Genomic DNA, 19,594 nt, shown 5'->3' on the forward strand with positions numbered 1-19,594 from the left:
CAGAGAATATAAATATTACTGGACTTTATAACTCTGGGGATAACATAAACATCTCTAAACTTCACTGCTGAACTCATTAATATAGGTAAATCAATGAAATAGTACTTTTTCTTACAAAAAGTTTTCCCTTACTTACAGTGATTTGATTGTACAAATATTTCTTAAAGTTCTGTCAGTACACACACGAGAATACCACTACAAAATTTAACTCTCTTAAGATTTCAAAAACAAGGAGTTCACGATAAATTAGTACTTTTCTTAAAAATGAATATTGGAAAAGTTCCTTAAAGGATCAAATTTAAATTACTGCACTAATCCTTGAAACATTTATAATTATCTATATAATTTAAATGTTATAGAATTCTTGGGGGAAAAAACCCCACATTTAAAAAATTAATCACAGTTTCACTTGCAGCTGAACACTAAGAAATGAATATGTGAACAGCAGCAACTACAGAAACTTTTCTCCACCTCCAGAAACCAAGCTCACTGGTTATCTAATTAAAATCCGTACATTTTATTCAGGTGTAACACTTGTACTGTGCTTCAAGTAAACTTCTGAAACTTAATGAGACAGAATGCTATCATCTGCTGGCTCATTATGATATAGAGGGAGGAGTCTGAAATATGCAAAGGAGTAAGAAGAAACCGTGATTTAACTACAAGTAAAAAGTAATGAATAGTCAAACATTCTGTTTGGCTTTAGCTAAGAGAAAATTTGAATTTGATACCTGAATCTCTTGTATAATTTTTTTTTAAGGAACAAAGATGCTATTAAAAATATTCAATGTAAAAAGAGTTAGGGAGTTCCCTGGTGGCCTAGTAGTTAGGATTCCGGGCTTTCTGCTGCCATGACTCGGATTAGATCACTGGTGGGGGAACTGAGATTCCCACAAGCTGTGTCGTATGGCCAAAAAAAAAAAAAAAAAAAAAAAAAAAAGAGTTAAATTATTTCTTAATGATAGGTTCATTACTTTTTATAAATAGCTACTAAAAATGAAAGCTTTAAGAGAGAAAATTAATCAATGCTTCAGATTTTGAGTGTTGCTATAGCAGACATGTTTTATCTGCAAATACTCCAGGTCAACATTTCTGCATGCACACAATAAACAATTATTACGCGAGATGATAAATCACAGCAAAACAGAAAATACTACAAAACATAAGCAATGACCAAGAAGAAAACAACAACAAAAATGTCCACTTGGGAGGGTGGGTGAGGCAGGAATGTTATTCACTTCATCCATTTAAAAAACTGTGGTCTCATTAAGATGTATACAAATATTAAAGATCCTACTCCTAGAAGTCTTACTTTGAAAAGTATCATTTAAAGTCAGCATTTAAAGAATAAGAAGATATGACTTAGAATGATTTCTATTACCTAAACACAGAATTGTTAATAAAACTGAAACAGCTATGTAGGGTTTTTACATTTATTATTAAGTTTATTGTTAAGGACTTTACCTTTTTTTTTTCTTCTGCTCATTTATCTTATTTTCTAACTGCTGAGTACTGTTTATAAAATTGAAAGCTCTTGTTACTTGTACAGTATACCATCACATCATAAGCAAATTGGGGTAGTTTGACCTTTTCCTTTCCAATTCATATGTCTCTTTTTCCTTATTGATTGTGCTGGCTAATGCCTCCAATACCAGATTTAGTAGTAGTGGTGACAGCAGGAATCTAGTATTTCCCCTTAATTAGGATACTGAATTAAGGTACTGATTTTTGGTTTGAGGTATATATGTTTTATCATATTACAGAATTTTCTAATAATTCTTATTTTAAGTTGCTTTGTTTAAAAAAAATCAGAAGATGGGTTTTTAAGGTGACTTTTCAGTATTTATGGAGATAATTACATAATTTTTCCTTAGATCTACTAATGTAGCAAAAATACCAATACTTATTCATAAATATTCCCAGCTTGTTTGATGTTAGGGAAGCCCAGTTTGTTTTCTATTGCAGGAAAAAGGTATGTTTCCAAATAATCAAATAAGAATTGTGTTAGATTATCTATTCAAATACATATAAGTCAAACAGAAGTATTTAACTTATTTGATCCAACTTACTCCTCACTTTCACTTTTACAAGGCTTCAAAACAAACTGATATTTTCTTATAAGTACTGAACATACTCAAATTAGTAGCATAAGTTCTTCCAGGTTTCATCTAGGCACTGTTCTTACTCAACTCTCCCTCAAACAATCTCATCCACCTAAGGTTTAATTAGTACATTCTAGGACTCCCAGATTTTTCCCTGCAGCCCAGCCCTCAAACCTGAAACCCAGTCCAGTCAAGCCAATTCTCTACAGTCCTCTCTATTTGAGGTCCTCAAAGACCTGGAACTGGGCTTAAGAAGAACAGAACCCAAGCTTTTCTTCCTCAAACTTGGTTCTCATCCAGGGCTCTCTAACCCTGGGCAGATGGCACCACCACCCACCCAGTCACTAAGCCAGAAACTTCAGAGCCATTCCTGACAAAGCTCCCCATCCTCCACTATCTCTAAAGAATTATTTTTATCTCATGAATCTCTCAACTTTGGAATACCTGTACCTCTTTCCAACTCTCCTGACTCCATTCTGGTAAGCTTCCATTATCTAAACTAGTCTCCCTGATTAGTATTCAATCATGCCCAACCCAAGTAATCTTTTAAAAAGTCAATTTGGGCTTCCCTGGTGGCTCAGTGGTTAGGAATCTGCCTTCCATTGCAGGGGACACGGGTTTGAGCCCTGGTCCGGGAAGATCCCACACGCCGTGGAGCAACTAAGCCCGTGTGCCACAACTACTGAGCCTGTGCTCTAGAGCCCGCAAGCCACAACTACTGAAGCCCGCGCGCCTAGAGCCCGTGCTCCACAACAAGAGAAGCCACTGCAATGAAGGGCCCGTGCACTGCAATGAAGAGTAGCCCCCAGGGCTCACTGCAACTAGAGAAAGCCCGAGTGCAGCAATGAAGACCCAATGCAGCCAAAAATAAATAAATTAAAAAAAATATAAAAATATGTCATAAACAATCACAACAAATAAACTTAAAAAAAAAGTCAATCTGTTCACATCAATCCCCTGCTTATGATAAAGACTTTTAAAAAATCTTTAATAAAGTCTAAGCCATTCCCATCTCTCCAACACAGATTCCTTCTCCCCCCTATAGTTTTCAATGCTCTAAACTAGGCCTTCTTTCAGTTTTTGAGTCAGACAATTAACATTCTTTTGTGCCACAAGGCCTTTGCACCTACAATCCTATTGCATAAAACATGCCCACACATGCTTCAATTCCTAGAAGAGGTATCAATTCCTCCAGTAAGTTTCCTAACACCCTCCCCCAACCTACTACACATATTTCTTTCAGAGCATAAGAAATGCAATAAGTTATAGTCTGTAATAAAAAACATAATTTGAAAAATGTGCAAACTGAGTATACTGGAAAAAACACACTGACAGGCTTAAATGTAGGAAGTAACTTTAAGAACACTATTAACTACTTTCTAGAACAATGAAGTTATCTTGCATTTCTTTTCCATAGGTAAAAATGTCATACTCTAGAGTAGCACTGTCCAACCAAAATACAATAAAGCCACATATACAATTTAAAATTTCCCAGTAGCCAATTTAAAAAGAGGTGAAATTAATTTAATATATTTTACTTAACCCAAAGTATCCAAAATATTATTATTTTAACATGATATCAATGTAACATCTATATTTTACATTAGTTTTTGAAATCTGGTATTTTATACTTAATGCACATCTTACTTTGGACTAGCTTTATTTCAAGTGGCACATGTGGCCACTGGCTTCCATACTGCACAACATAGTTCTAGAAAATAATATCCTATTTCTTGTACTTAAATAGAATCAGAGCTATTTTTAAAAGAGCATGACATTAAACAATTTTAACCTCTATCAACAAGGATATGTCTCATGTTTAAACCCTTCAAAAAATTTTAAATTATGCAAACATTCCATGCTACTGAAAAGCCCAAATTCAAAATAAAAATTCAGGTAAACAATTTAAAAACTGCATATTTATTGACCATCTGAGCAGGTTACAGGAAGATGGGTGCTCTCGACTATTGCTAGTAGGAGTGATTTTATTACAACTTCTTAGAAAGCAATTGGTTTTCCCTTTGATTTAATAACTCCACTTCTAAGACTCAGTCCTATGGAAATAACCAAATTACCTACAAACCTGTTCACCGAGATACAATATGATTCATTCATACATGTATGTATGTATGACACTCGTATATCCACAGGGAAAAAACCAAAACTAAATGTAAACCAAAATGTTTACAGTTATCTTTTTGTAGTGTGATGACTGACATATTTTTCTATTATTCCTTTAAATATATATATTTATTGAGTGCTACTCTGTCCCAAGTGTTAAAACAGATGGATATTTGCCACTAAGAGGCATACCAGTTTTCTTTACACTTTCCACATTTTCCAAATTTTCTATAGTAAAAGTATATTACCCTTTCATAATTTTAATAACTAGAAGAATATGGAGTGAATGTTTTGGCCAAGTCAGCTGTAAATGGACATTTTTGAGTTAACTGGGGAAGAATCTGAATATGGTCTTGAATATTAGTTTAGATGAAAATTTCTTGAAGTGGTAAGGGAGTCTAACTGACTAAATCAAAACAACCTACAAAACAGTCTGTATGATAAGAATTTCATTCTGGTAAAAAAGTACACGTAGGGCTTCCCTGGTGGCGCAGTGGTTGGGAGTCCGCCTGCCGATGCAGGGGACACCGGTTCGTGCCCCGGTCATAAGGGAGTCTGACTGACTAAATCAAAACAACCTACAAAACAGTCTGTATGATAAGATTTCATTCTGGTAAAAAAGTACACGTACATAAATATATGTGTGGAAAGATACGCACTGAACTGTTTACAGTGGGATTCCTGGGTAATGGGAGTGTAATTTTTTTTTTTGATTGACTATTTTCTACGATGCTTCTGTATGCTTCTGTAATGACTTTTAAAAAATTAAACTATACACACACACACACGCACCTTACTGAGCATCTGCTACATACGATAGGTTCTATAAGGGGTAGGACTGAGTAATGGAGCCACAACCTTAAAGAAACTTATAATTAATCATGAGGACCAATATAGGAAGACAGTAAAAGTAATTAATACAAGGCAGAATATAAACACCAAATAAAGTAAAATGTGGTTTTAAAGATTCTAAGAAAAAGATCTCACTTGACTGGAAAGAGTGGTGAAAATGAGAAAAAAAAACTTCATGAAAGAGAATTTGAAATGCAAAGGATTTTAATTAACAGAGGAAACGGCAGGCGCTAAAGATAAAGCATGGGGCAACTGTCAAAGAGCAGGAAGTCATATCATAGAGTTTGGCTGGAATGTAGGATATATGAAGCGAGTAGGCAGTATGCTGGGAAAGTAGGCTGTGTGGGCCTTGACTTTTCAGAAGGGAGTATGTACCTCTGAAGTTTTTTGAGTTTAGCAATGGGGAAAATCTTAGAGTTTAGCAATGAGTTTAGCAATGGGGAAAATCTTATAGAGGTTCCAATTGAGTTTTTTTGAGTTTAGCAATGGGGAAAATCTTAGAGGTTCCAATTCTAGTAACTGTCCTACCACTTCTCATCATCTCTATTGCTACCATCTCGGTTCAAGCCACTACTATCATTCATTCATTCATTTATTTATTTTGCGTTACGTGGGCCTCTCACTGTTGGGGCCTCTCCTGTTGCGGAGCACAGGCTCCGGACGCGCAGGCTCAGCGGCCATGGCTCACGGGCCCAGCTGCTCCGCGGCATGTGGGATCTTCCCGGACCGGAGCACAAACCTGTGTCCCCTGCATCGGCAGGCTGACTCTCAACCACTGCGCCATCAGGGAAGCCCTCATCTATTTATTTTTAACTTTTGATGTATTATTTATTTATTGAAATGCAGTTTATGTACAATATTATGTTAGTTTCAGGGGTACTACATACAGATTTGACATTTGTATTCATTACAAAATGATCATTTAGCTGTATCAGTCACCAACTCCTAATGAAATCTTCTTGCTTCCACTCTTGCACTCCTATAATCTACTTACTGTACAGCAGACAGACAGATCCTTTTTTTTTTTTTTTTTTTTTTATGGTACGCGGGCCTCTGACTGTTGTGGCCTCTCCCGTTGCGGAGCACAGGCTCCGGATGCGCAGGCTCAGCGGCCATGGCTCACGGGCCCAGCCGCTCCGCGGCATGTGGGATCTTCCCGGACTGGGGCACGAACCCGTGTCCCCTGCATTGGCAGGCGGACTCTCAACCACTGCGCCACCAGGGAAGCCCCGGGACAGATCCTTTTAAAAGACAGATTATGTCACATCTCTACTCAAAAACCCTGCAACAGCTTCCCATCTCACACAGTAAAAAACCAAAGACATTAGAATTTTTACAAAGCCCTACAACACTGTCCTCTCACACTCTAAATTTCTGATTCCAATACACAAACATGCATGTGCACACACACATATACAAATGCCAAGAAAGTGAAGTTCTAAAAGGGCTATTTTTTTTTTTTATTTGATCATTTCAGTGACCCTAGCACCTAGAACAGGGCCTGACATATAGTGAGTGCTCAATAGGTATCTGCTGTATGAATGAAAGGAAGAAAACACCATGATGTTAGTAGATATTTAATTGAAATGGTTTGTGGCATATTGTAAATATTTACATAAATAGAACATGCAGTGAATTTATTCTAATTTACTACTTAATTTTCCTATGGAAACTACTCACCAAAATAGTGCTTGTAAATTAAGCTTTGAGCATACAGACAACCTTTAATTTATTAGCAATTTGTCTCTGCAAAGTTTACTTAAGTTAGTTATTTGGAATAGGGGTGGTGGTGACTGAGGAATGATAGGATGGAGTCTTAAATCTCCTATTTTCCCTCTTTTTTCACTTTTCCAAAACTCCTTACTTCCCTGCTTCTTCCCCACATATAGTGTCTTCCTTTTCTCTTTCCCAGGGAATACATCTAATCCAGACCTATAAGTCTTACCCTAGGCTAAGGGCAGAAATAGAAATTAGAAGTGTGATACAGGGCTGTTGAGATGGTTGGCAGCAATTAGAGAAGAGCCCAGGCAAGGGAAGTTACTGCAGAGGACCCCTGGGAGGGCAACAATTCTTAATTCAAATATTTTCAATTAAAAGCTCCTTATATAAAGGAAATCAACACAAAATAACACTAATTCCTTCCTGTCCTCTTTTTAAATATACACTGCTGAAGGATAGGAGTGATCCTTTTTTTTTTTTTGTGGTACGCGGGCCTCTCCCGTTGCGGAGCACAGGCTCCAGACGCGCAGGCTCAGCGTCCATGGCTCACAGGCCCAGTCGCTCCGCGACATGTGGGATCTTCCTGGACTGGGGCATGAACCAGTGTCCCCTGCATCGGCAGGCGGACTCTCAACCACTGCGCCACCAGGGAAGCCCCCTGATCCTTGTTTTTAAATGAAAAACCTGAACTTTGTATTTTATTATGATTTCAAGCATACAACAAAGCTTAGAAAAATACACACAGTGAATGATCAAGTGCACACCACCTGGCTGTGTTAAATCTTAATCTTTACCAAATCTGCTTCAGATTTATTTTAAAGACAGTACAGTTAGGGCTGAAAAACCATGGACTCTTCCTAGATCCCTTATTCCTCTCCAGTTCTCCGGAGGTAACTTTTACTGATTTGGAATTTATCATTCCAATGCATGTTTTCATACTTTTGCTACACATTATACGATTCCCATAAAATATATCGCATTGGAATGTTTTAAAAACTATATAAAGAGTATATAAATATGAAAAACAAAACTATTATATCTTGGCTCTTACTTAACATCTCTGTGCCTAAGTTTCCTTTCTGAAAAGTGGGGATACCACCTCCTAGCTTACAGGGTTGTTGTGAGGACTAAATGAGTTAATATATTGCATATAAATCACTTAGAAAAGTATCTTGCTGGGAATTCCCTGGCGATGCAGTGGTTAGGACTCTGAGCTTTCAATGCCGAGGGCTTGGGTTCAGTCCTTGGTCAGGGAACTACGGTCCTGCAAGCCGCTTGCTCACAGGAAGTAGTGTATATCAGTGTTAGTAACTATCATATAAAGTTGCAAATGAATCTGTGATTGTGTGTGTATGTGTATGTAGGCATGTGTATATATACTGATCGAGAAAAGATTAATTATCAAAGTGAAATGTATATATACTCCATATAACACCAGATATTTCCAAAATTGTGTAAAAACTAGAAATACTTATAAATTTCAGGCTGGAAAGGTTCACTAGCCTACTTAAAGAGGAACTGAAAGTGCTAAGCATAGAGAAAAGGGTATTTTTTTAACTTACAAATTGTAGGTAAAATTAAATCAGAATATCAACGTTTGATTTAAATAATGTATGATTGTTTAAAAATGCCTAAAAATTTAATGTCCTCCTTTTATGAGCTTTTGGGGGTAGGCTTGGGAGAGAAGGGGTAGGGTAATCCTTCAATGAGATGCTATTCAAAGACTTCTTAGACTGTTAAGGGAGGCACTTTAGAATTTCACACAAAATAAAACATTATTTGATAAATTTCACTATTTTTCTGAACAAGTTTTTAACTTCCTGTAAGTAGAAAAAAATTAAAATTTAAAATGATGTTTTAAAATAGGATTCACCTGGATTACAAGATTTTCGTAGACAACTGGATTCTGCAAAATTTATCAATGCAATTGTGGATACATTTTCTTTGTTTTGATTATAGGATTATTTTTATAATAGTCTCTAGGTCAAAAGACCAGAAAACACTAAAATTTAATGTCCTACATATTATGTGAATATCTATGCTTTTAATAGATATCTAGAAAAGGGTGTCTATGCCTTGAAGATTAATAATATAATGATACATAAACAGAGGAATTTGATCTAATGAGCATTTAATAGGTAACATTTACTTGCCTAGATGTTTTACACAGGATATGCGTTTTAATACATGTGAAATATCATCGTGGACAAAATTTAGAAGACTACCTTAGATACTTTGTTTAAACACATCTACTTCTGCAAAGAATTAAAAATGAGTACTACAAAAGCCAATATTTAAGTTGGCAAAGCATATAAAATGTAGAGAAACTGTGTAGATTATGTCAACACAGTAGCGTTGAAACAGTTGTTTCCCTTAGAGTTCAGCATATGTCCACGTCTAAAAGGTTAACAGAAAGCAACAAATAAAGGTAACATCAAGGATTAAACTGTCTCCCCCTCCCATCCTACCAAAAAAACTAAAACGTAGCTGGTGAAAGGGAAGATTAAAGTTCAAAAGTAAAGTTTTACTTTTCTTCTCCTAAAGTGAGAACTTTGAAACGGAACTACTGATTTTGTTTCATTTGCTCCCTAGTAAAATATTTCCATGTATGGGTTAGTCCCTCCCTCGGCCCCAATAGAAGATTCAGTGGGAAACCAAGTTGTAACTTGAATTAACCGACGAGAAAAACCTAGTCATTCTCAGCACTTTCCTAATGGTGAAAGGATCCTACCACCGTTCACCCTATACTCCGTCCCCTGCCCAAGCAAGACGTAGCACGTGCCAAACAGGACACTTAAAAGAATAATGGTCCAACTTTTCGCACGCAGTCTGGGGAGGGGACGCAGACTATTTCTTGAGGAGTGCAAGAAGGAAGGAGAAAAGGTCCTCTCAGGAAGGGATGATGGACCTTTGGTGCCGTCTCCTCTGCCTGTTGGAGGACTCAAAATCCGCTTGCTTCAGAGACCCTAGGAAGCATCACATTCTGGTCGAGGCTGGCCTAGGGCCTGGGCGAAGCAGTCAGTGTTTACACCTGTCACGAGGGAGGGAGAGATAGAAAGAGGAAGCCGGAGCAAAGCCCCAAACTTCTCAACAAGCTCCAGGGAGGGAGCGGCCGGTACGGAGCTGTGGGCAGGTGGAAGCTGCGGGGTAGGGCGAGACGGTGGCGGCCGGGGACGTTGGAAAGGCTCTCACTTCCCCGGCCGGTGCCCGGGATGGCAAGGAGGGGCCGTGTGCTTCGGGCGCCGCCGCCGGCGTCCCCGCACCCGCCGTGGAAGAGGACAGAGCCCAGAGCCCGCAGGCCCGCAAAGCCGGCACCGTCCCCGCAGCCCCCAGCTCCGCGGCAGGTGCCCCCGGCCCGGGCGAGGATCCGACCGGTGAGTTGGGCCGGGTCCCCCATCCTCTTTCCCCCGCGCGGCTGGGGGAACGGAGCGGTGGCGCTTACCTGGCTCGTCCGGGGCGGCCTCGATGGGCATGGCTCAGGGGCCCGAGGAGGAACTGGCTCCCCGGAGAAGGACCGGTTATTCGGACGCGGAGCTGGTGAGAGCGGAAGGCAGGCTGCTCTCAGCCCTGTCAGCGAAGCAGCGCCATGGACGCCCACCCGGAGTTTCAGCGCTGCCGCGAGACCCCCATCCCATTACCCTCCGCCCTCTTCCGCCGCCGCCGCCGCCGCCGCCGCCTCCTCCACCTCCTCCTCCGCGGAGACCCCCCGCCCACTCCACACACTCTCCCATCATGCAGCGGGGGAACCGCTGCCGCCGACACGTCACTTCCGGGCGCAGGTGGCTAGGTCGGGGCCGGGCGCTGGTGAGTGCTGGGGGGTGGAGGGGAGGACACTCTGGGGGAATCAGTGTCACTGCACGCTTACCCCTGCGCAGGCGCCGTCGCTCAGAGCGCCGGCCGCCATTTTGGGTGCGGGCAAGCTGCCCTTTTTCTTGACTTCCTCGCGAGTCATCGAGCTGTGAGGGGGAAAGAAGTACTCTCGCCCTCCGCGGCTCCTGAAGCAGCGCTCCGGGAGAGGGACAGGTGCTCCTCAGCCGGCTAACATCAACGTTCAGCTCAGGACCGAGTTAAGTCTCTTGCTCTCTAAGTAAAAATTGCAAAGGTTTTGAAATACGGAGCCCTATCTTCTCCACCAAAAACCTACTGGAGAGCACTTATCAGCTTGCCCTTTTCGCCCCGAAAAACGACTTTTTCGTTCACCGTCTAAGTCCCTTCCTCTTTCTAATTTAAGCTGACAGAAGAGGAAGCTGACATATTGAAATAACAAAGAAGAATTAAATCAAATTTAAAATGGAAAACAAGAGGGAAAGCAGCTGCCGAACTAACAAATCGTCTTCGAGACCAACAAAAAAAAATTGGGGATTTTGCTAACGTATTGAGACGGTGGTCATTTTTCATAGATGCTGCGGAAGACTATTCGATGAAACTAAAGAAATCAAATCAACTTCCGCGTTTCTTTAACAGCGGTCATAACATTTTTCTATCTTCAGTCTTGGTCATTTGCATTTTTACAACCTTTCCCCTTCCTTTGTAATGTAGAACACCGGCCACTGTAAAAACCAGACCGCCAGGCTGCAAGGATTATTGTTATCGTCCGGGATGATGAGCCCGGGGGTCCTATCCTGCAATCCTGAGCCCTACCGCGTGCTCATTCTGCTCACTTTTGCCAAACCTGCACCGGCAATTTGAATGATTTAAAATCGTTCCGGAATAGCAAAGCTCATCAGCTACGCAAAGAAACAAGGTTGGAAAACACCCCCTCAGTCACAGGGAAGTGGCCACCTTTTGAGTGGAGGAATTATACAAATCAGGGGAAAGATAAGGACAAAAGCAGTTCATCAGGGTTGATCCCGCCTCTGCAATGTTCTAGACAACTTGGAGCGCTAAAATAGACACGCATTTGTCTCTTTACAACTCAGTCGCTGTAAGATATACGGAGACTGCATCACTTTAAATTGGAGTACCAATTGTTTTGTGGAGGTGCTGGATTTTTTGTTATTGCTCAGTCACTAAAGCAAGAAAAATCTATATAGTTTGTCAAATTTAATCCTATTGTATTTCGCCCCCTGCTGGTTTTGCTTGTGTGCAACCATATATATATATATATATATATATATGCTATATACGCGATATATATGTCGCTATAAGTGTTTATTGACCAGGAAGGAAAGAAACAATATTTGTGTGTGTGTGTATAGATACTGGAAATGAATTGATTTTAGATGAACACATGCTTGTTCTAATTTGATAGCTCAGCTAAACAGAAATATCAGAATAAGCATATGACAAAATCCTAAAGCAGACCCTACATCAAGAAAATGTTTAAACGGAAATAATAAATTTAAACATCAAAATATTAAAAAGAAAACTGCGTTCAGAAAAATATCTTCCTAATTTCTTACATAACATATGATTACAAAATGATGGTTTTTGTCAAATAAATGCAGGAACCAATTCTATTAACTTAAGGACAACAATACAGAAATCAGTGTCCAACGTTGTATATAGAAACTGAGTTACTGTTTGGCCAGCTGACTTGTGAGCAATCAACCAACTTGTAATTGGTAATCTTACACATAATTCTGAAGACAGCATTCCAATGCTTATGAAATTGTATTACAAAAGGAAAATATCTCTGAATGTTTTGAAGATGATGAAAACATTAACATTCATTGTATTTGCATCCAATGATAGTATTGTTTTTATTTGCTTTTTAAAAGTTATGACCAGGGCTTCCCTGGTGGCGCAGTGGTTGAGAGTTCCCCTGCACCGGCAGCGATGTCTGGAGAAACTTTTGGTTGTCACAACTCGGGTGGAGGTGCCACTGGCATCTAGTGGGTAGAGACCAGGGATGCCATTCAACATCCTGCCATGCAGAAGGTGGCCTCCACAACAAAGAATTATTCAGTCCAAAATGTCAGTAGTTGCTAGGTTGAGAAATCCTGCTCCAGGCCACCCTGAAGCTGCCAGGTGCTACTGTACTGCTTTGGCTAATTCTGTCCACTGGGCCTGTTAATCCTGGGCCCCTCAAGTGTCTGCTACTGCACCTAAAAACTTAAAAGCACTCCAGGAGCCAAATTTCTGCACCAGCTTTCCAGAGGATTCCTTACTGCCATTTTGGGCTTCTTCTGGTGTGTTAGAGCTGACAGAGACAATAATTTTGGTGTTCTGGCCTCTGGGCCCACTTAAGTACACCAGACCCTAAATTCTCACAGCTCTGTAGCTCCCATGAAGTAAATGTTGCTGTACTGCTTTCCTTGTTAGAAAATCAGGCCAGACTTCTCCCAGGATGGGGCAAGAAAGACTTGTTCAGGGGCTATGCTGGGATCTTTCTCTTCTCTAAGCTAGAGAAGAGGACTTGTCTTCAGATCCCAGAGAGGGTCTTTTCCTCCCTTCATTAATACCATCAAGATGAGTGTCTCTCAGGTGAGCAAGTAAGCCTGAAGCTTAGGGCTCAGAAGCAGACAGTATCCCTGTGGGCTGGTTATCATTCCTCTCCACACCTTTAGTCCTGCCATGACCCTGTCTTAGACTATTTTGCCTCATGAAGCTGGCATATATTATTTTTGCTTTCCCCTCCCCAAACTAAAAGACAAAGACAATTGGCCACAATGAGCCTGCTGATATGATGCAATGTGAAGTACACAGATCACAGATGAAACATACAGATCACAGAAGTTCACAGTATTCTTGCCAAATATATTTAGCCTGAATCTAAATAAGCCTTTAAATCTATGTTCCATTTTACAGGAAATGCTGGAGGAACCAGTTGAACAGGACTACAAAGACACAGTCATACCAATCTAGTACCTGGATTATTGGACAAAACAAATAACTTGGTCTCTTCAAAAGGGATATTCTAGATTAAAAGAGACAAGGGAAATAATAACCAAATATAGTGCGTGGTTCTTAATAGGATCCTGATTTGAACAAAGCAGTTATAAAAGACATTTTGGGGGTAACTGAGGAAATCTGAATGTGGATGGCCATGAAATCCTCTTGAGAAATTATTATTAACTTTTTTAGATATAATAATGAAATTATGGACATGTATGAGAATTTCCTTACTTTTTGGAAGTGACTAAAATATAATAAGTATAATTTATTTTAAAATGGTTCAGAAAAAAAGACCATGTACATAGAGATAAGGAAAATATGGCAAAATGCTAGCAATTATTGAATTGAATCAAGGTGGTGGATATCTTGGTGTTTTTTGTACTATTCTTTCTACTTTTCTCTATTTTGAATACTTTCATAATGAAAAGTAAAAGAAAAGACTTAAAAATGCCTGAGCATATGAGGTTTGGATTTCCCTTACATTTATTTCCAAATTACTGCACACCCTAGTCAATCATTGTCAAACACATTTCTGATTCTGGAGCAGATCTTGTAAACAGTGATCTTGTAAAGTGTTTTAAAGATATAGAAAGGAGAAAACAAGCAAGGACTGCAACTCCCAAATCAATTGTAATTAGTTTAAACCCTCTAATATGCACAAATATGGTAGAATTACAATTCTGTTCAACAAGGAGCAGTTCTAACGCAGCGTTAGCAAGAAAACAGCAAGAATTATGTTATCATGAGTACTGCACTATTTAAGTGGCAGTATCAACTGAAGTTCTCTCTCTGACTTTCCAATACTGTTCCCTCCGCATGGAATGCCCTTCTTTCTGCTTCTTACAGTGGTCAGTTAACTTTTTTTTTTTTTGAAAGCTCAGCATCTGAACCCCTTTTCATACATTTGAGACAATTGCTAACTTATGAGACTAGGTGGGAGGCAAAGCCTTCCTCCAAGTATAAGAGCTGAAAGTGCCAGTATGAGGACTTAAAGACAGCTGCAGGGTTTTTGCCCCTCTTTGCATTTTGAGATGGAGTTTATCTTCCTTCTACTTGAGTGTGTGTTAGCTAGTGGCTTGATTTGACCAACACAAGTGGTGGAGATGGTGCTGTGTAACTTTTCAGGCTGAGCATTAAGAGATCTGAAGCTTCTGACTTTGCTGCTTGGAATGCTCCCACTTTGAAGGGAGACACCATGTGAAACGTACAACTTCTCTGAGAGCACCATGCTGTGGGAAAGCCCAATCTATGTGAAGAGGCCCATTGAGGAGAACTGACCTGCTACAGTTCCATCTCTTCCTCAGTCTTATTTTTTCCTCAATCAAGTAATGCTCGGCCAATCAATTGGCTAATTAAGCAGAAAATAAATTTATTAAAATAATATTAGATGGCTGGCTGAGCTCCTAGCCAACAGCCAGCCATGTGAGTGAGCCATCTTGGATGAGCCTTCAGATGATTTTAGGCCCAGCAGACATTACTTGGAGCAGAACTGTCCGTCTGAGCCTAGTCAACCTACAGAATCTTGGGATGTATTGTAATAATTGTTGTTGATGTTTGAAGCCACTAAGTTTTGAGGTGGTTTGTTAGGCAGCAGTGGTTAAAGAAAACAGGAAGATGTTGACTTTCCTAGCTTCCTTTGCAGCTAGGTATAGCATGTGACCAAGGCTTTGCTGACCAGATGCCTCTCTCTAGACTTTCATTTAGGAGCTCATGACACACAGTAAAAAGAACGTGGAGAACTTTTGCTGATGGTGATGGTAGCAGTTGCAGCAAGACTGAACTTATGAGGCAGCAGGGGCTAGTTGCTGTTGAATGTCCAGGGCCAGTGGCACTGGCAATACCAGCTTCAGCTGCATCCTCACTGGACTAGATCTCTGGCATGATTTGGGGGGATGTTTCTGGCTGCATGGACTCTGAGCCTGGTTCTTGAGTCTTTCAGGAAGTTCCGTGAGCTATCTACTATCATCTTAATACATTTCTTTTCTCCTTAATCAGCCAATGTCAATTTCGGTTGCTTGTGACTAATAACTCTGAATGATACAGCTTTTTTATTTTTTCTTTTGGCTGCACCGCACGGCATGTGGAACTTTCCTGACCAGGGATCGAACCTGTGCCCCCTGCAGAGGAAGCATGGAGTGTTAACAACTGGACCACCAGGGAAGTCCTCCTTTTATTTATTTATTTACTTAGTTAGTTAGTTAGTAGTAGTATTATTACGTATGATACTCCTTTTAAACCAGCTGGCTTCTCTTTTTCCCTTAAGATAAAATTCAAAGATCAAGAATTACTCCTCCTACTAACCTTTACTGATATCTTCTCTGTACTTGGCCCCCTACTCAAAGGTTTTGCTCCTCTTCTAAGCCCCTGCAGTGCCTCGTGTATACCCATGATATTGTTCTGATCATAAGCATTGTAATTTCCAATTTCTTAAACTATCTACCCCATTAAACTCACAACTTTAAAGGAAAGAACTGTATTTTTCATCTCTGTATCCCTAGTGCCTTGTGTAGTGTTCATCTAACAGCTATTGGATGGATGAGTAATTGAATGAATGAAATTGATGGTATGAAATTTAGTATGTTAAAACAGCTCTGGACATAAATAGGCATCATTTCAAAGTTTCTCTCTTTTTTTTTTTTAACCATTTACATGCTTGTCATAATAGAACATTGATAAGGTTCTACTGACAATAAAAATAGAGCAAATTTTAAAGGATTGCTTTTATAAAATACCCCTATAAATTCTTTAGATATTACTTATATCCATAATCTTAATGGATTCCTTTTCAACCTAGTAACTATTCCCTTTTTATGAAGTGCCAGAGAAATTTTCATTGTTATTCCAATGATTACTTTTATTCTTGTTGATATAAAAATGATGAAAGTGTAGGTCTAAAAAAAATCCATTTAGGGATATTCCCTAGAGTACCTTAAGTTTTTGAGAGGAAGAGTTGTGTAAGAAAAATCATTTTAGAAGCAAAGAGCTGATAGATACACATCATGGAGCTTCTAACCTTATGATTTAGCAAAGCAAACATGTTCTCATTTGAGAAGAGCATAGGGTTAAAGGTGAGTGAAAATATTTGCACGGTCAAAAATTTAACTAGCGAATCAAAATTCTGCGTCAGTTTGTGTCAGTCGAAGTTCCACAGGTGATGGCAAAATGCACCAAAAGTTGAGAACTACTAAGACAAGGGACCATTTCTTTTCTTTTGGCTATTAACTTATTATTTAACCACTTAACAACATTAACTGGTATGTCCACTCTCTCAATTTGATCTGCATTGTCATCCATCCTTTGCTTTTTTCCTTCATTCTTTCTACATATTTCCAGAGAAGCGACATTTTATTTTTACAAAACAGAGAAATATCAGTGGCAATTAAGGCAAAATGTTAATATCTGCATATTCTCAAAAATGAGTAGGCATCTGTGATGAGGAATCAGCGCTTCCATAATCACAGACCCTCATGTTACATGTTCTAAAAGTTAAAACAGAGTTCCTTATTGTCCTACTGACTCTTGTTCTTTGAACAAGTACTGTGACTCCCTTCATTTTCAAATGTATACTCTCAGTTTCTCCTCTCAAATAACTGTCTGAAGTTTTTTTAATAGGTGAGTCATGTGTCCCATGCTGTCCACCAATTCTGAGAATGGGTGGAGAAGGGGTCTCTGTTATCCCACTTCTATCCTTCAGGTTGGGCATTTGCCAGAGATGGATAGCCCATGTTTTCACAGCAGGTGCTTTGTTTGGACCCATATTCCAGGTGTCACAAGGCCTTTCCTGTGGTTCACAGAGCAGTTCCTAGAGTAGTGTGGGGACAGGTTGAATCTTGGGTGGTACTTGAGTATAAAAGAGAACCTATAAAATCAATGCACTAAGGAATTGGGGTTGGTGGTTCCCAGCCACTGGCTTGTAGCCCTCTCCTCCTTTCTTTTGGCAATGCAGTTCTTATAAATAGCAAAGGCTTGTGTTTAAATTGCGCCTGTCAAATTTTCTTGTCCCTACAATATATATTTGTAATTTTTGTACCTTTATGTACATAATTAAAAATTTAAAAATTATAAAAATGCAAAAAACATCCAGAAATATTTTTCATCAGATAATACATTATAATGGAAATACAGAAAAAGGGGAAGTGTCTCCTACTGTAATTCCACAATTCTCCCTCCTTAGTGATAACCAGTGTTAGCAGCTTGCTAATATATACACACCTGTGGGGGCGAGATAGGTAGTTATAGGTCTTTTGACCTATATAAACACAAACATTAAAAAAATAAAGGTAAGATAATATTATAAATACTATTTTATGATCTGTTTTTTTCCTATGGAATCATGTTGGGTACCTATTTCCATGCAAATATATAAAAACCTATCCTAGCCTCCGAAGCTTCCCCCCTCCGCCACCCGCAGTCTCCACCAGTGAAGGGGCTTCTAGTGTGTGGAAACTTTTCCTCCTTCACGGCTCCCTCCCACTGGTGCAGGTCCCGTCCCTATTCTTTTGTCTCTGTTCTTTCTTTTTTCTTTTGCCCTACCCAGGTATGTGGGGATTTTCTTGCGTTTTGGGAAGTCTGAGGTCTTCTGCCAGCGTTCAGTAGGTGTTCTGTAGGAGCTGCTCCACATGTAGATGTATTTTTGATGTATTTATGGGGAGGAAGATGATCTCCACATCTTACTCCTCTGCCATCTTGAAGGTCCAACCTTCGTGAATCAGTTTTTATTAAATGGAATCTATAAAAAAATCACTTCGATCTAAAATATTTTGTTTATTCAATGTTGTATTTAAATGCCCTGCTCTTTGCTGATAAGGAAGCTGAAGTGAAGACCCAATGAACTAAACCAAAAACCTTTGTTAGCTGACTTACAGGGATAGTGATGAAGGTCTCAAATTAGAATAAATGTGTCTGTGCACTGATATCCATCAAGGTACACATTTTCTCATTACTTATAAAGGGATAAAACTGCCATCATTGTCAAATGGTTTTTCTAAAAATGTAAACCTGTTACATCTGTGTGGACACGAAGGCTTGTGATAAAGGCTTAGAGAGGCATGGAAGGTAATAAAACAATTGTAGGAGATGATGGTTTGTACATTGCCTATTATTAACACATGGAAATATAGACATGAACTTCCATTAAATTCAAAGCATTTTTCTCCTCCTTTCTCACTGTTCTCCAGGTTTTTCTTCTTTAACACCATACAGTGTGATTTCTGGTGTTTGAGGCAGCAAACACCAGCTCCGTTGTCTTCCTTCTAAGTGGTTTAAAAATGAGTAAATGAAAGTTCTTCTGACAATTTATAAACCTAAAACCCAGTGAGGAGTTTTGTTTTTCAATAGTGTGAAAAAAAAAGAAAAAAAATCTGAGCTGAGAAACTGACTCTAGAAAGTGGCAATCACACCACAGGCCTGATGACTTGCAGAGTAACTGTCAGGACATCCCTGAAGTAGTTCCTCTCCCTATGGCATGGTGTCTCTCTAGCCCTTTCTTTTCTCCTGCCCATCCTCCTCCCAAACCCACCTCCTCCTAACCTCTCAGAGGGAAAACTGACTCTGGTTCTCCACCACTTCCACCTCTAGATCCACTCAGTGTGTGTAACCCAACCCAGCAAGGTGAGTCTTGGGCTCTCGCCAAGCAGACCATCTGCTGTTCCTGAAGCTTACCCTTGGGGTCTCAAGACATCTATCTATACATTTTTTGTTTTGTTTTATTTATTTTACAAAGATGGAATCATCTGACTCCGGACATACTTTTGGGCAAATTTGCTTTTTTTTTTTTATGATTTAAATAATATTTACTATTAAGAGTAAATTTTATATTTAAACAAACCACACTGGTTTTATTTAATCAAGGTACCTGTAGCAAATTCCAATAATAAATATTCAAAATTAAGATGTTAAATAAAGCCTTGACTTTCTTTTTTTTTAATAATTTTTTTCACACACACGCACTATATTTTATTTTT

General features: G+C 39.3%; 2 protein-coding genes across 6 annotated transcripts in view; one reads left to right on the top strand and one right to left on the bottom strand.

The window, feature by feature from the left end:
* AFTPH (aftiphilin) overlaps positions 1-10,483 on the bottom strand; it is a 64,410-nt gene extending 53,927 nt beyond the window's left edge. Inside the window, exon 1 of one of the 3 annotated variants that reach the window (XM_024752952.1) lies at positions 10,237-10,483. The gene's annotated coding sequence lies outside the window, so the exon portion shown is untranslated. The remainder of the gene's footprint in view (positions 1-10,236) is intronic. The other 2 variants (XM_024752951.1, XM_024752953.1) reach the window with 2 other exon arrangements.
* LOC112404848 (uncharacterized proline-rich protein-like) lies at positions 10,240-18,095 on the top strand. 3 transcript variants are annotated; one of them, XR_003004228.1, is made up of 3 exons: positions 10,240-10,598; positions 11,334-11,774; positions 13,545-18,095. XR_003004228.1 is itself a non-coding variant. In XM_024752954.1 (2 exons), the coding sequence occupies exons 1-2, from the start codon at positions 10,260-10,262 to the stop codon at positions 11,481-11,483; spliced, it is 489 nt and encodes a 162-aa protein (XP_024608722.1). In that variant the 5' UTR covers positions 10,240-10,259; the 3' UTR covers positions 11,484-18,095. The 3 variants fall into 3 exon arrangements, 2 of the variants coding, with proteins under 2 accessions (XP_024608722.1, XP_024608723.1); XM_024752954.1 differs by having other exon boundaries at positions 11,334-18,095; XM_024752955.1 differs by lacking the exon at positions 11,334-11,774.
* The last annotated feature ends 1,499 nt before the right edge of the window (positions 18,096-19,594 follow it).

Source organism: Neophocaena asiaeorientalis, unplaced genomic scaffold (genome assembly GCF_003031525.2).
Source record: "Neophocaena asiaeorientalis asiaeorientalis breed wild unplaced genomic scaffold, Neophocaena_asiaeorientalis_V1.1 scaffold100, whole genome shotgun sequence".
NCBI classification, from domain to species: Eukaryota; Metazoa; Chordata; class Mammalia; order Artiodactyla; family Phocoenidae; genus Neophocaena; species Neophocaena asiaeorientalis.

Coding starts and splice junctions, on each gene's coding strand:
- LOC112404848 (XM_024752954.1), top strand. CDS start 10,260: ATGGGCATGGCTCAGGGGCCCGAGGAGGAACTGGCTCCCCGGAGAAGG. Junction 10,599..11,333: donor TAGGTCGGGGCCGGGCGCTG/GTGAGTGCTGGG, acceptor TTTGTAATGTAG/AACACCGGCCACTGTAAAAA.